The sequence below is a fragment of the Amphiprion ocellaris genome, chromosome 15 (assembly GCF_022539595.1).
Source record: "Amphiprion ocellaris isolate individual 3 ecotype Okinawa chromosome 15, ASM2253959v1, whole genome shotgun sequence".
Taxonomy (NCBI): domain Eukaryota; kingdom Metazoa; phylum Chordata; class Actinopteri; family Pomacentridae; genus Amphiprion; species Amphiprion ocellaris.
The window spans coordinates 24,069,118-24,086,450 of record NC_072780.1 but is presented as its reverse complement, the minus strand read 5'-3'; the positions used below and the strand labels follow the sequence as shown (position 1 = coordinate 24,086,450).

The window sequence follows — 17,333 nt, the reverse complement described above, 5'->3', positions numbered from 1 at the left end:
CAGTACTGCAGATTACCAGTAATCAATTGAAAAAGTAGCTCTCACTATAATAATAACTGTGTATTCCATTATATATATGCTGCTTAGTAGCTTATTCTTATGGTATAAAAGACAATTTGACACTTTTCTTTCAACTGCATGCCTGGAGGTGAACAATGCTATCATGTTATCATGGACGTGTACACTTAAATGATAACACATTTCAACAAACTTCTCATTCAACCCAGTTATCCTATTCTATGTGGCTACAATTGTATTCATTACAATTCACTCAGGAAAATAGCAAAGCTTTGCCCAATGTCAAAAGAACAGGTGAATCGGGCCATGCTTCAAAGCAGCCATTGAATTCCACTGATTTCCTTTGACTTCTATTCATTTCACTGTGATGTGAAAATTAACTATCAGACTTGAATAAAAGAAAACATTGCTTTCACTTGTCTGTGAACTAAAGAAAAATGGGTGAATGAGAAATACACTGTAAAAGCACTTTGTACTTGCTATACAAAGTGCAAACCATTGCATAAAAATATGAATCAATAAATGTGTTTTCAGAACAGAACAGGAATCAGGATGCTGTTAGCCTAGGCTAGCATTAAGACTGAAAATAATAGGAAACAACAAGTCAGGCCCTGTCTAATATTCAAAGTATATCTAATCAGTTCACTAATCCAATGTTGTTCTTTAACTGTTAAATACGAGTGTACTGTGAGTGTCCACATAAATTTCCTTCACATAGTCAAATGCCTCCTCTGTAAGTTAACATAAGTTAGTAAGTTAACATCAGGTGCAGATAGACACAATGCTCAATACTGATGCTGACACAGTAAGGCAGGGCCAAACTACAGATGGTCAGCCCAGATGACGTAAATAAAAAGCAATTCATTAGGTGATGACACTTAAACTGCTGCTGTCATCTGCAGGAATGTAATGATGAGAGGAAATATTTGCTCTGCTTTTACCTTTGGGACGAACAGAACCACCAGAGTGATGTAGACGGAGAAGACAATGGCCAAAGAGGCAAAAGCGAAGGAAGCGTCCTGCTGCGAGGACAGGATCATGGTGACTGGAGCTGTGATCATGCACAGCACCTAAGGAATACAGTGCATAGAAACCAAATGTTTAGTTTTTTCAATACATTATAAGAAACCACGTACAAGCCAGTTCACCAAGAGCTTTTGAGTCAAAAAAGCACAGCAGGTTCTCATACTACTGAATGTTAACTCAAAGTTGTTGTTGGGTCTCTGTAAAATACTGTAAGGCCTGCCCTTACTATGTAAAGCACATTGAGACAACAGGTGTTAGGATCCGGTGTTATATAGACAACTCTCAATTGTACAAAAGGTCGTTGTTTAATTTTCAAAGCAAAATAGTCACAGTTTTTAGCTTCATAAATGTGAAAAACTTTTGATTTTCTAAGTGTTTTATGAATGGAAACTGAATCTATAAGTCTATAAACTACCCGTAAATCTGTGACGCCATTTTCATCAGTTTGACTGACAATTTCAACATTAACAATGCTAACAATTTCTATAAGAAAATAAAAAATTTTGAATCGTTCAATGGAAATAAATGTTGGTGGCAGTCTTAGTTTAGATTACATAAACAACTGGCTTGTCTACAACTTCTCCAGTCATCTCACTTCTTGTGTTTCTTGATCTGATGGACGTCACATGGACTGTGTTCCCCAACCTCAATAATTACTTTGGGGAGTAAAAGATTACCATAGCTGATTTAGATGAGAATAAAGGCAATGAAATAGATACCCAACTAGCAGTAAACTTGAATTATCTTGTATTATTTGAAATGTTATTTAAAATTTAAAATTTAGAGTAGGAGAATTCTTCCTGAACACAGTTGAACTCAACATACTTATGAAAGCTAAGGCCAGTGGACAGAATCTAACCTTGAGCATCCATTTTATATATATATATATATATATATATATATATATATATATATATATATAAAAAACAAATACAAAATATCTATCTCTGAGATCTTTGCCTCCACTGCAGCAATATGGAGGTGAATGAAATTTAGCCTGTGGTAGCTGCAGTAATGAAAAATAAAATAACAAAAAAACCTCCCTAAAAAAAATCCAGAAGGATCCCATCCAGGGACTCAGATTTCCTACATAAGAAGTCCCTGTTAAAAATGGGAGCCAAACAAATATCAAAATATACAGACTCAACTTTTCACTCAAAATCTTAATTTGTGTTTCCACATATATTCTCAGACTTTTAGTCCTTGCTGTATGTGACAACCTAAAAGAGGTAATCACCTCTCCTGCAACATAACAGTTATTGACAAAAAGCAGAAAACACAGTTAAATAAGCAAGACTCCAAATTATAGATCTGTTTAAAAGAAAATACCCATCTATCTGCATTAGAGACATCATTATATTTTACTGAATGGAACTCTTTGATTGCACTATGCAGAATTGTTTTATATATAGTTGCATTGGCAACACAGGTTGCACTTCTGTCATTTCAACAAACATTCAGTAGAGATGAACTGGAGAGAGTGTGATAGAGAGTGTGAGAGGGTACAGGAGTGAGGGACACAGACAGAGCATGACTTCAAATGAAACATGAGAGGCATGCAGGTAACGCTGGGAATCAATACATATTTATCAACAGCCAGTCATCTCTGCACAAAAACTGAAAATCTCATCGAAACTGACAAATGGAAGCAGCAGGCTGACACCAGCAGCAGTCACATTTTCTCTGCTGTGTCATTGCTTACACACAGTGACGCACAAACACCATCCAGCTCTCCACTCACACACAATTTGTCCATTTCATTTCACCCATCTCACTGGAACAAATAGCATTCTGTGCACTTGAGATTCTTGCAATTGCAGTAACCATGATCACTGATCTGGAGACGCACAGTTTCCACAGAGCGCAGCCTTTAAAAGAGAGTGTTGCTTCATTACGACATGGGTCTAACTGAATAGCTTTGTCCACCATTCCCAGCCTACTGTCAGACCTCATAATCTCAACTTGTTCGCTGATTCCAATAAGCCTGGGGCTGTTTTCCTGCTCAGTTGGAAATACAAAATAACTAATCAATGCTTTTTAGTTGGGATAATAAAGGGTGATATCATCTTTAAAGCTAGTTAATCAAATTAATGAAAAAAGTGACACAAAATGGCTACAAATCTGCAATATCCATTACAACTAGGCTATATGACTTTGATATTTAACCTGGAAGTAATTTAATAAGGAATGTAATCTATCACTAGACTTTAATTTTCTTAAGTACTGGCATTTAAAAGTATTTGCACTTTACTTTAGTATTTCTAAATTGTAGGCTTGTCAGAACAATTCAGAAGAAATACTGCACTTTAAACCTTTATTTGTCTGTCACACACACACTGTTATCTTCATAAAATGAAGATTTTATTCACAAAAGATATGAGCTAATTAAAAATGAAACATTTCTATAGATTTCAAAGGAGTTATTAAAAGACTGAGAACTAGCTCCACCTCAAAGTAATATAATATAGTAATATGCTATAGTATGATATATATAATATACATGAAATATATATGATATAGCTGGACTTTCTTGTCAGCTTGGCAAAAACTAAAATCCCAGTCAGAGATAACAGGTATCAGAAGGTGGTTATCAACTTTCTTTGTTAACTCAGATTTTCTGCTTCAAACTATGTGCATTTAAAGCGATATGTGACTCTTCTGCACAAAATGCACCGATGTTGTCCAGCCTACTTCAGTCAACAGCTTGTTTTAATGGAGAACTATGAGAAATATAAAATTACAATGGTAAAAAGCGCTGCTGCTGCAAATGATGCAAGACAGGAATGCTGGTAGAAAACTCTTCATTGTGTGTATTTATTTTACTAATCAATGCAGCTGATTATTTCTAATTAACAGCTGCACAGTTAAACTTTAAACTTCATATATTTAAACATGATATTGTATTTAAATGCATTTAGATCTGACACTGTGTGATAATGCAGGATATCAATTTATATTGTGGCCAAATCAAAGTAAAATTAATGTTGCTAATCTCTGTAATTATCAGTACAAGGCAACTCAGGGTGCTTTATAGAGGCATAGAGATGCATTTAGAAAGGAACATTGAAATTAAAATTGCCACTTCTTTAACACAGACATTAAAATCATAGAAAGAAAACATGATGTGATGCCAATAACAGTGCATTTTAAAATACAAGAATGAATAATTAGAAACTAGGGTGATTTATCAGAGAAAGGTGTGGTAAACAATAATGTTTTCTAATAATGTTTTCAGACCTGAAAATTGATCGCTTGAGCAAAATTCAGATATTTGGGAAGTTTGTTCCATAGATGGGGTGCATAATAACTGAATGCTGTCTGGCTCTTTGGTTTTGATTTTGGGGACACAGTAAACCTGTCCTGATGATCTGAGGGCTCTGGGTGCTTCATATGGAACTAACAAGTCTAGATTGTATTTTGGTCCAAAACCATTCAATATTTTGTAAACCAAGAATAAGATTTTGTAGCCTGCTGCGATGTGGTCCAGTTTCCTGGTAGAACTAAGGCTCTAACAGCAGCATTCTGGACCAGCTGTAGTTGACTGATTGATTTTTTGTTAAGACCTGTAAAGATGCCATTACAATAATTTAACCTAATGAAAATAAAAGTTGAACAAGTTTTTCTGTGTCTTGTTAGGACAGAAAACTATTGATTCTACACCGTTTTTTGGGTGGTAACAGGGAGACTTAGTAACCGCTTTCAAGTGGTTGTTAAAATTCAGGTATGAGTCAATAATGACACCAAGGTTTCTGGCTTGACTTGTAACTTTTTGTGACATAGAGTCAAGGTGAGCACTGATCTTTGACCTTTCATTTTTGGGGCCAAACACAATCACTTCAGTATTGTCTGAATTAAGCTGGAGGAAACTTTGGCACATCCACTCAGTGATTTAATAAATACATTTACTCAGTGAAAGTAAGTGACTATCTATCACAGTGATGACACTGAAATATAAAGTTTGTCTCATCTACTTAAGTATGATAAGTGTAAGTATGAGAAGTGTTGTAATATTCTATGATCTGACCTAGGGGCAGAATGTAGATATTGAATATAAGCAATCTGAGAATAGACCCTTGGTGAACTCCGCATGTGATCTTCATGCACTCTCAGTCATGACTATCAATAGAGACAAAGTAGTCCCTGTATTGTAGGTGAGATTTGAACCAATTTAGTACAGTGCCAGAAGTCCCACCCACTCTTCCAGTCTGTCGAGCAGTATGTGATTTATTATTCTTGCCCGTAGGTGTGAATGTGAGTGTGATTGTTCGTATGTATATGTAGCCGTGCGACAGACTGGCGTCCCCTGCCTTCGCCCCAAGTCTGCTGGGATAGGCTCCAGCCCCCCCGCGACCCTATTAGGAGGATTAAGCGGTATATAGACGATGGATGGACGGATATTTTGTCACTTTGTATTGGTGGTACACACCCAGAGAACTGTAATGTCCTCGAAGATGTCTGAGAATGACAGATTTGTTCACACTGGGTGAAAATCCTGCAGGTCAGGTCTTGGTCACATATAAACCTTGTTTGCCTGCACTCAAAGAGGAAAGCTTCTATGAAAGCATGTTATTGCATATTAAAGCTCAACTGTCAAATCAGTAGCCAGTAGTATCTGCTGGTTACAGCTTATCACAAACATATAATTTTGGCCTACACATGGGAGGGATAAATAACAAGAAATTCTAGTTCAAAATTCCCAAGCAAATGCTTGGCTCGATTTCTATTCGAACAAGATGTCTGACTAAATATTTACAACCCTGTGATACAGTCGGATTATATAGTCATACAGGAGGACCTCTGCAACACCTGGTAGCAGGAAAGAGAACAGCTAATTCTATTTTACGAAAAAGAACCAGGGCAGGAGAATACTGAGGGCAAATTCATTTCTATTAATTTTTTGAAGCACGATTGCATAGGACTACTGTGTTGGCCATGGCTAGGGTAAAGTAGCTGTAATTGTATTTTGTAACACTTGACAAGCTGACAGTAGTTTGTTAGCATTGACTAAGTTCTCAGATTTTCCCTTCAACACAATTACTGGGTTTTCAAACGTTGTAGAAGTGAAAGCAACATTTCTGGAGCTAGTTTAAGTGACAGGGTGTGAAAAACACACGCAGTTAGTTTCCATCACTTCAGAGGACATTACATCGAGTAACATGCGTTAAACAGAGATTTATTCCTATCCATAATCATTACTCCCCTGTTATTTTGTCTAACTTTGACCTTTCTTAACCTTTCACTTCAACCAGGGATTCGTGCTAGACTTCAATAATTTTACTGAGACTTGCAATCTATTTTTTTTACAAACACAAGTATACAGTTACACACACACGCACACACACACACAGACACACACAGACACACACAGACACACACACACACACATACACACAGTGACTAAACTTACAGCAACATTATAGATGGCCATGCCCACAGCTCGGTGGTCATTGATCTTTTCTGTGGAGATGGACTTGGTCTCGTAGGCCAGGAAGATGCCAAGCAGCAGCAGTAAGCCTTTATAACCATATACCACACCTGCAGAGATAGCAAGTGTTAGGAATGATGCAGCTGTTTGGAATGCAGCTCTTTTCAGGTTCTCATAGTACTTGGTGTGCACGATTTTGCATTTAAAAAAACCCTACAGTTGATTTTAGATTTTCCAGATCCTACTTTTTTTGGCACTTACATCCTACCTTCCACCATGACCTAACATTTGTTAGAGATCTGTCATCGGAAACAATCCGTCACCCCTATTTTTCTAAGTAGTTGACTTTATCTTTTTATAATGGTAACATTTCCAGAAGCCAGACAGCTATTAATTGTGGCAACATACATAGGCAGTTTGGCAAACTATTCAGTGTCAACATTCATTATTGATCTTGAGCAATCCCACCACAAAGTCCATTTATTTGCTGTTTTGGAGTATGTCAAATGATGACAGGATCCAGAACATCTATTGTAGATCTGTTTTGTTGGGCAGAGTGCTACTGTGACTGTTGCTTAAAGATATATTTTGCTGAAGCATGCAGAACCCTGGTATGGAAACCAAAAAACAGAGAAATATAAAATTGACAGAAATAATATTCCATCATTTTGTTGGTACTCCACTCACCCAGCCAGGTGGTCATCTTTTCTGAGCTGCAGTGCTCCAACAGAGGCTGGATCAAAACATCAAGGTCTCCTTTGGGGGCTTCTCTGGTGAATTTCTGCTCAAATACATACAACATTAACACATAAGTGAATGACAACAACGCAACAACTTCAATGGCAAACACCTGTCCAGAAACTCACCTGCCACATTATTAGGTTCACCTGTTAAATCTGAGGCAATCCAATACAACAGCTCTGCCATAAATTCTATTATTACAAAACTTCTATGTTTTCAATTTTAGTTGATGTTGTCAAAAAGGTGATGCTTTCCTATAAGTACATAATTAAGGTGAGTTGGTGGTGGTGGAGCACAGTGCAGTAAGTATTTGTAATATTTTGCATCCTTCATGTATGTTAATGCAAATACTTAAAAATTAAATGAAAGTGCTGTTGATGGAATCAAAAAAAATTTTCAGTGTACTCTTAATAATAACGCTGCTATTTTATTATATTGATAATAAAATTTCAAAGCTCTAGGGAAAGGAAATGCAAATGGTCTTTTACTGTCATTTTCATAATGGTTGAATTTCACAAAAAAGACCCGGAAAAGGCCATACACTGACAGTCTCAACAGAAATACATTGTTTATTGAAAGAGATCTTATTTTAAAAATGTTGACTGTAATTACTTACTGCAGGGATCTAAACGAAACTTGCTTTTGAAATTTTCAGAATCCAACATACATTCAATTTAACTGCAATATTAGCAGCTAAAGCTTTCATATGCTCTTCCTTCTACATGTTGTATTACTTTGCAACTGAATTTTATTTAAACAAACCAAACACAGTAGTAGACATAAGGTTCACCTTATAAGCACCATAGGATGGTAAACAGATTTTTTGCTCAGTTATGAGTCATAACAAAATGAATGGATGGTCATACCTCCACTGTGATATGTAAAGGATCCAGAATCTGCCAGATTATGAGGGACAGGATGTCGATGCAGAGCAAAACACCAACAGTAGCATAGAGTTTCCATGGTTCCAAGTGCTGTTGGGAAACAGGGGGTGGTGGTCACTATAGCAGCATGTTGAGGGATCAGGAAAAGGCACAAATCCTCTCTTTCTGATTTTGTGAGGGAGGGATTTATGAAGCCATAAATAGAGCAGCCTAAGCTGGACGAGAAAACAATGATCCATCACTAACTTAGGCCAATTCAATCTGCCTTTAAAGCACTGAACCATGACAGGACAGTGACAATGAGACCATTCTGAAAAGAGTGCACAGATTTCTGACACAATCACTATATAAAGGTGTTTCTTTATGTATTTAGCTTTAAAGAAAAATAAAAGACTTTGGAGTGGGTCCAACTCTGTCAAGTGGTTACTGATTTTGTTGCAAGACCAAGGCCCTCTGGCTTTTCAGGAAGAAAAAGAGTGTAAAGGCTGCATTGAGACATGGACCACCTCTGCTACAGTGATGAGGTAATGATTTATAATGTTCATTTACACAATCACAATGATAGTTGCAGTTGTTATCCTTAACCTACAGCTGATTTACTCTTTATTTCCTTCCTTTGACAGTTTGTTTAACTTGGCAGGTATTGAGCACTCAGCACTATAAAATACCATCTAGACTTCTTATTGACTTTAAATAAGCTCTGTTATGCCCACCTATGTCTCATGCTATTCTTTATTACGAAGCACTACAATATTCAGAGGCCTCACAGTGTGGGGGATAATGGAACTAACTACTTAAAGTAACTTTCTAGGAAATGTCATTCATATTAGATGAATCTGCAAAAAATATTTAATAATGAATAAATGAATTAATTAATCATTTTTAATGACGGACTGCACAGTGGAATAGCGGTTAGCACTTTGGCCTTGCAGCTAGAAGATCCCTGGTTCGCATCCCAGGATCTTTCTGCATGGAGTTTGCATTTTCTCCCTGTGCATGCGTGGGTTTTCTTCGGGTACTCTGGCTTCCACCCGCAGTCCAAAAATATGCTGAGGTTAATCAATTATTCTATATTGCTTGTAGGTGTGAATGCAAGTGTGATTGTTTGTCTGTATATGTAGCCTTGCAACAGACTGGTGACCTGTCCAGGGTGTCCACTGCCTTTGCCCCAAGTCAGCTGGGATAGGTTCCAGCTCCCCTGTGACGCTAATGAGGATTAATTGTGGCTCTTTGCCATGTTCCACGAGCTGTTTGGGGGCAGATTTTCCAGTGTAGCAAGTGTAATGTAAGGTCATTGGAAATGCTGCAGTATGGTGTCAAGTCATTCTTTACAAACATGTCATCCTGGAAGCAGCAAAGAAAGAGGAAACAATTGATACAGGACAGCCCTGCATCCAACAGAACTAGCCTCACCCTAGATCTCTTATGTACTTTGCTTGACTATTTCTTGACTACCACCTACTGCCAATAGTTTCTACAGACAGGAAAACCGCTGTGCCATGGGCTCACCGGTGTCTACAAGAGTAGTCAAGCTAGAGCCTTGATGTCCTTTGCAGGAACTGTTCCCACTCATTGGCTTAGGCGTGAGGATGACTCCTAGGTCAGACTCAAAATACAGCACGTGATACTGCTGGAGAGGAAATAGTTTGACCTTCATGGGCTGTACAAGGCACATTTAAAGATGACAGAAGCCCCAGCATCAAAGTAAACACACTGACACACTGATCAAAACTTACTATTTGATTCCCACCTCCCACTGAGCTAGCGGTTATCAGAACCTGACACTATTGGGTCAGAATATGCCCACAAGGACAGAGGGAAAGTGGAGTGTGCACAAAGACATCAGAGACGCGTTTCAAACATGTGGCTACCCAAACTGGGTTTTTGGCTACACCACAAAAGGACAGAACAGAGAGGAAAATAACAATTAACAGAACAACATATGTATTCCTTATGTTGTTGTGTGTGCAGGACCAAAGAGGATTATCAGCCAACAACAGGTCCCTGGGCAAATTAAGCCCAGCAACATGCAGAGGCAGAAGCTTGTGTGCATTTAAGACAAAACACGCAGACATAAGCAGACCAGTGTGCTGTATGTAGTTCAGTGTTGTGAGAAATGCACAGAGCAGTACATTGGGTAAACAAAACAACCGCTTCACAAGCACATGGTACAACACAGAAGAGTCAGCTCCTCAGGTCAGGACACAGGAGTCCACCTACATCTGAAGAACAAGGGACACTCAGTTGAGGAAAGCACATCTTGGGCAGAGACGGCCAGTGGTTGGAAAGAGGAGCGAAAGAAGCCATCTATATTAAACGGGAATGCCCATCACTAAACAGAATAGGTGGTCTATTAAACAACATATCAGACACTTAAAATGCAATTCCGTAATGCCTTCCTAGACAGCTTAATACCTATTTACACCTCAACACACTTGAGAGCAACAACTGTTACTACCCCTGTGCAAAAGCAAAAGTTGGGAAGACACTGGTGTGTCTAGTCCAAGTTGTGTTTCAGTTTAATGCAAACTTCATCTTTATTATCCCACTTAAACTCTAACATGAAAGGAGTCATTTTGCTTGCTACAAGTGGTCAGCAGTAACTTTTTGGGAGATATCTATGAAATGAGTTTACAGCTTCAGGTTTGTTACACTGACATCAACACCACAACACCAGTTAGGCATGCATGATCATTCTATATTGTGGCAATTATATTCACCACAGGAAATATTTTACATTCTTTTATATAGTGAGATAACTAGTGAGAAATCATCTCTGACAAGTGATTAAAAGTCAGTTCATATATCAAAGTTAGTCATCAAAGTTATCAAAGCTAGTACCATAGAGATATGTATGTCCATGGGCAGTATCACCTAAATGTCACATGATTCAAAATTGTATCACCTCTCAATAATTGTACTTCTAAGTTGAACGGTACAGTATTTTCTCTTATGGTCAATCAAAAACAAATACTTTAGAACAACTATGTTGAAAATATAACTGTCCGAGTACACTTGTGATTTCAACTCAGCTTACCTGCATGAACATGGTTATATAACAATTTGTGAACACCGGAACTGTTTCAGTTGTTGGCAGGAGGTATAGAAGAAGCCATAGTACCACAAATCAGAATTGCAGTAGCTGCCTTCCTAAACTGGCATCAGGAACTGTATGTGACTTGTACATTCTCACTCTGAAAAATGCATGGGTAAGTAATTCAGATTTGGTACAGGACTTATCAGTAGAAGTCAGACTTTCGGTGACTGCTCAGACAGTGTGATGAACTGTTCATGTCATCAGCCTCTATGGACGCCACCCAAGAAAAACACCCTTGCTTGTTTTTTGGTACAGTGCAAGAGGAAACTTCACTAGATGGCATGGAAATAGGCATGATGAACACTGGAAATACAATATTTGGTCTGATAATACAAAGTTCGCTAGGCTCAGATCGATTCCAGCAGGCTTGAGCTGAATATGGCCAGGACTACCACAGTGAATACATAGATTTGACAGTAAGGTGATGATGTAGGGCCATTGGCATTCTGGCATCCCAGCGGGCTGGTGTCTAGTGGGGGCTGGTCAACAAGTTCCCCCGGGCCTGTAATAAGTAAATTGGAATGGGATTTTAAATTTCACCAGTTGCTTCTATTATCCCGGCGCAGCTTTTCCAGTGTTTACATCATTGGTTATCAGCTCAGGAACACACAGACCAATTACGTACGAGTTCAGATATCCCAGGTGACACTGCTCAGCCAATGAAGTCCCTGTATTGCAGCCGCTAAAGTTTAGCTGCTAAACATCGAAGCTCTGCAGTCATAAAACAGTTGAGAGGTGAGGGACAGACGAGCGGAGGATAGACAAAATAGAAAGACAAATAATGCAACACTGAGAAGAAAGTAGCCCTACACATGCTGACTATGTTCGGCTAAACATTACAGATGAGAGGCAGCTTTCTCAACTATGAATATAATCCAAATTAAATATGTTTCCAGACTCACCAATGAGCTCCAGATGTGTTTGAGAATGACCCTGACATCAGTCAGACCATGATTCAAAGTACTGGCAGGATAAGCTGCAGCTCAGTTCTCCCATTAAGCAGCAAGGATATAAGGGAAGTGATACAAGACAAAAAAAAAATGTAAAAGTGTTCAACTGTTTCAATTTTTGGAGATTTAGGTATTGTTAAAGATGTATATAAGTTGGTTCAGGTTGTTCAGTCATTACGGTCCGAGCACCAACGGTGCGAAGACCCTATTGGAATGCAAGGAATTATTAGGGTCCGAGCACCGACGGTGCGAAGACCGTATTGAAAAGCATGGGTATATTATTAGGGTCCGAGCACCGAATGGTGTGAAGATCCTATTGAAATGCATGGATTTATTAAGGTCCGAGCACCAAAGGTGCGACGACCCTATTGAAATGCAAGGAATTATTTATTAGGGTCCGAGCACCTTCGGTGCGAAGACCCTATTGAAACCCATAGGGTTTATTATTATTAGGGTCCAAGCACCAAAGGTGCGAAGACCCAATTGAAATGCATGGGTTTATTATTAGGGTCCGAGCACTGAAGGATGCAAAGACCCTATTGGAATGAAAGGAATTATTAGGGTCCGAGCACCAAAGGTGCGAAGACCTTATTGGAATGCAAGAATTATTTATTAAGATCCAAGAACCAATGGTGAGAAGACCCTATTGAAATGCGAGAATTATTTATTAGGGTCCGAGCACCAACGGTGCGAAGACCCAATTGGAATGCAAGGAATTATTAGGGTCCAAGCACCGAATGCGAAGACCCTATTGGAATGCAAGGAATTATTTCTTTGTCGGACGGGGGAAAAGCACTTCTGGCGGCCTTAACGTACACATAAACCCATGAAAATTTGCACACACATCAAGATCGGCAAAAAATTTGATATTTTATGGGACTTGTGCATATGTGTGCCAAAATAGGTCCATAGCGCCCCCTACAAAGTTGCAAAATGTGGTTACTAACCCAACTCAGAAGAGCTTTCATCTACAGTTACAAAATTTTGTAGGCATATACAGCACATCAGGACACACGAAAAAGTCAATCATGGCCATACTGTAAACCCAGCAGGAAGTCGGCCATCTTGAATTAGCTGAGAAATTTTTTGAGATTAATAACTCATCGGGGATAAGTCCAAGAGACCTCAAATTTGGCCAGCATATGCAACAGTCCTTCCTGATGAAAAGTTATCAAAATGCTCTGCAAAAGTCTTAGGGCGTGGCCATGGCGGTGTCCAAAAATATTGATCCTTCGCCATGAAACAGGAAGTGCTGTCTAGCTCTCCTGTTCATGCTCCAATCTGCCTGAAACTTTACATGTATGATCAGAGTCCTGCCCTGACGACATCCATGTGGTAATATTCATTCACAGTCATAGTGCCACCTTGTGGTATCAGGAAATAGCCGTTTTTTTTACACTTTGATGTACTATTCTTAGCCAGTTGATCATATATTCACCTCAAATGTGGTGACATAAGCCTAAACACATTGATGGTGATTCCCAGAGAAAATGGTGACTCATCATCAAAGGGTGTGTCTGTGGTGGCAGGAACAGGAAGTCGGCCATTTTGAATTATGTGTCATATTTTCGACGATTTTGGGTCATTTTTGCGCATTTTCAAAAGCTACAAACAGGAAATGCTGTGTAACTTTCCTGACTATGCTCCAATCTGCCTCAAACTTCACATGTATGATCACAGGCCTGCCCTGATCACATCCATACGCTGATATACAGTCATAGTCATAGCGCCACCTGGTGGATAGAGAGTAAGTGGTGTATAAATAGCCTATACATGCTCCAATCTGCCTGAAATTTTACTTGTATGATTAGAGTCCAGTCCTGATGACATCCATAGACCAGAGTGATATTGCCACCTGGTGGATAGACAAGAAATGCTGTGTAACTGCCCCATACGTGCTCCAATCTGAATCAAACTCTACATGTATGATCACTCTCTACATGTATGATCACTCTCTACATGTCTGATCACTCTCTACATGTCTCACACTCTACATGTCTGATCACATCCATATGCTGATTTACAGTCACAGTCACATGATGCCACCTGGTGGATAGACAGGAAGTGGTGTATAACTAGCCTGTACATGCTCCAATCTGCTTGAAACTTATCACACTGATCACACTGATCTGATCAGTGTGATCGCACTTTTCTTCGCTCCGCAGCTATCTCTGTTCCTCCCCACCCTCATGTTTCCCTGCTTGCTGCATTTCTTCGTCTTCGTCTCGTCTGTCTGACTTGGAGTGATCGCTTGGCACTGGACCTTTGAAACACCGATCATGGAATTGATTAACTGGGGTCTCAACGCAATTGACAAGATTGTCGCCACAAAGAACACAGGCCTAGGGGAGCCTACCTGCCCGGATGGGAGTTTCGCCTCTGGTTACGTGATCGACGCCTGGGGGAAGTGGAAGGGGATCATGTGCCTGGCACCCCTATCCGTGGAGGATGTGGAAGATTTTTATATATTCGGATTTATGATGACAGGCCTGCTGATAATTGGCTTGTTCACTGGTCTGAGCTTCTGGAAAATCAGGAAGACCACAGACAGAAACAACGTCCAAACTTTGCTGGTCTATGCAAACGATTGGATCACGGCTGCCGATGCTCGGTATGACGAACTCAATCGTAAGATGAACAATTTGCTTGGTGTGACTGTTGATTTGATTCGCAGATTGGAAGCCATCAGGGTGAGAATCGCTACAGCTGAGGTCTAAAACTGTTGAGAGCAGTAGGGGGAAGGTGAAATTACTTCTCTCCCGCCCAAACATGAATATAACTGATTACATTTTGGCGCCCCTGGAACAATAACAAACTCCTCTGGAAGTTCCATGGCCTCTATGTGTAGCCCTGTGATAGACTTGTGACCTGTCCAGGGTGTCCCCTGCCTTCACCCCAAGTCAGCTGGGACTGCATCCCCCCACAACCTTAATGTAGATTAAGCAGTGTATAGATAATAGATGGATGGATAAAATACTCTGCTGTAAAACAATTTCAAATCATTTGACACTTATGTGATATTGCACAGTAGTGTGCTCAGCATATAAAAACATCATATTGACATGTTAACAATACAATGTGGAGGTCCAATTCTCTATATTAATCATAACAGAATTTTAAACGCAGAACACTAAATGACAGAGGTATTAATGCTCACATTCAGTGTTCCTGACATTTTGATTTTAAGTCTGGAAACACTTTACCCTCAGAAGTATTACAGCAGCCACAGACAAAACATTGAATGAATTAAAGTGAAGACAATCTGTTGTGACACAGTCACAACAGATTAAATAATCCTGTCTGATAAGCTTTCTCCAAGTAATAAGCTGTATCTCTGCAGGGATCTCTTTCCTCAATCTCCTCAAACATTCACATAACTAAAATGTCCTTTCAGACACGTTCTTTTACGAGAGACAGGAGAAGGAAGATGGAGATCTATTAGAAGATCTCTACTGCTAGGATCAAAAGGAATAAGTCACTGGCAGGACAAAAAAATGTTAATCAATGCTCAAGGCCATGCAGTGAGCCAACCATTCCACTAAACTAATACATCGAATGCATCATCTATTACTTTGGAACATGGAAATGGAGGATGTCTAAGTCTCAACTCCAGGGCTTGGCAGAAGAGCTCAGGATGGACTTGATTGCTCACTCCTAATGTACAGCTTCAAATCCATGCCACTTTACCTTCCTTTTATCCTTTTTTTCATCCTTCTTGGTGAAGACGGCATGAACCCACCAGATCTTGGTGAACATGCTGCCATATGCAATGCTGAAACCCAGACCAAGCAGCCACAGGCGGAACTAGAAGAGGAGAAAAGAAAGGAAAGGTTACATTATTAAACTGATGAATACATCAAGCAGATGAATCAAATCGTCTCCTCAGCCATTCTCCACCATTCTCCACCATTAACCCAGTCTGAGTTTATTAACCTTTCAAAAATTACCTTGAACTGAAAATAACTCACAACCTCTGTTACGCTATAGATATAGTTTGCCATTGAAATGCTAGGCAGAAGTCAGATTAAATAATGGGATAAGAAGTAAGAGTACGGATATCTGTTTTACTCAGAGTGGAGATGGTAATAGTCTTTAAAAAAAAAAAAAAAGGACTAACTCTCAAGTCTAACTGGAGGGATCAACAGTGATTTCTTGGCCTGGTGTCTTTCTGTATGGACTTTGCATGTTCTCCCTGTGTCTGCATGGTTCTCCAGCTTCCTCCCACAGTCCAAAGATGCTGAGGTTAACTGGTAATTCTAAATTGTCTGTAGGTATGAAGGTGAGTGTGCTTGGTTGTCTGTCTCTGTGTGGGCCTGTGATAGTCTGGGTGAACCCTGTCCCTAAGTCAGCTGGGATAGTCTACAGTCACCCTGTGACCCTACAGAGGATAAAGCAGTGTATGGGTAATGAATGGATGGATGTTCACAAAGGTAATAGCATGCCACCAATCCTGGATTGGTTTAACAAAAGTGATTTTAACTTGTATTTCTGCATTGCAGACATTTGGTGATCTCCAGTGCTATTGCTATTCGGCAAAAGAATTAGATTTCTGTTGCATAACTTATATGAGAAGCTTAAAATCCTAAAATTAAAAGATTGTCAGCTAACCTGACTAAAAAAAATGCACCTATCAGGACCCATAAAGCTCACTGATCTGCCCACCCTGTGTCAAAAAAATTGCAATCCTGTACAAGCTTTTTTTTTTTTAATTAAAAGAACTGCATTCTCATTTGGCAATGCATAGGCAGTGGTACGTTAGCTGCTGGCTAATGTGCCATGTGCAATATATTTGCAGACAAGAACTTAAAATGCTAACATCATACCAGCTCTTGATTTCAGATTTTTTTTAAATAATGAATAAATAGCAAAGCAGCAATAGTAATGCATAATAATAATATTGATAATAATCAGTTCTGAAACTACATTAATGCCTACAACAACTTTTAAAATGTACCTGGCAGACAACAGGAAACTGCCTCCTATGCACATGGAGGCCATCAATGCCCAGAGGGAAGACGGCAGCCAGAGCCATCATGCAGCCCACTGCAGTCATGTTGTTAAGGTAGGGCTGAGAATTCTGAATATACCTGGAATGAAAGCACAAATGTTTATGGATAAATGAATGCATATATAATCAGAAACAAACACAAAAAATGTAACTCTAGATGCCCCAGTGAAAGTAAAGGAACAGT

General features: G+C 39.3%; 1 protein-coding gene across 3 annotated transcripts in view; it reads right to left on the bottom strand.

Annotated features, from left to right (window-relative positions):
• The window catches only part of gabbr1b (gamma-aminobutyric acid (GABA) B receptor, 1b), a 124,548-nt gene that overhangs the window by 10,935 nt on the left and 96,280 nt on the right, over positions 1–17,333 (bottom strand). For all 3 annotated transcript variants that reach the window (XM_055017657.1, XM_055017656.1, XM_055017655.1), the window contains 6 exons: positions 17,096–17,228; positions 15,829–15,945; positions 8,077–8,184; positions 7,157–7,250; positions 6,452–6,579; positions 960–1,088 (listed from right to left, as the gene is read on the bottom strand). In XM_055017657.1, coding sequence (XP_054873632.1) covers positions 960–1,088; positions 6,452–6,579; positions 7,157–7,250; positions 8,077–8,184; positions 15,829–15,945; positions 17,096–17,228 — 709 coding nt within the window. The remainder of the gene's footprint in view (positions 1–959; positions 1,089–6,451; positions 6,580–7,156; positions 7,251–8,076; positions 8,185–15,828; positions 15,946–17,095; positions 17,229–17,333) is intronic.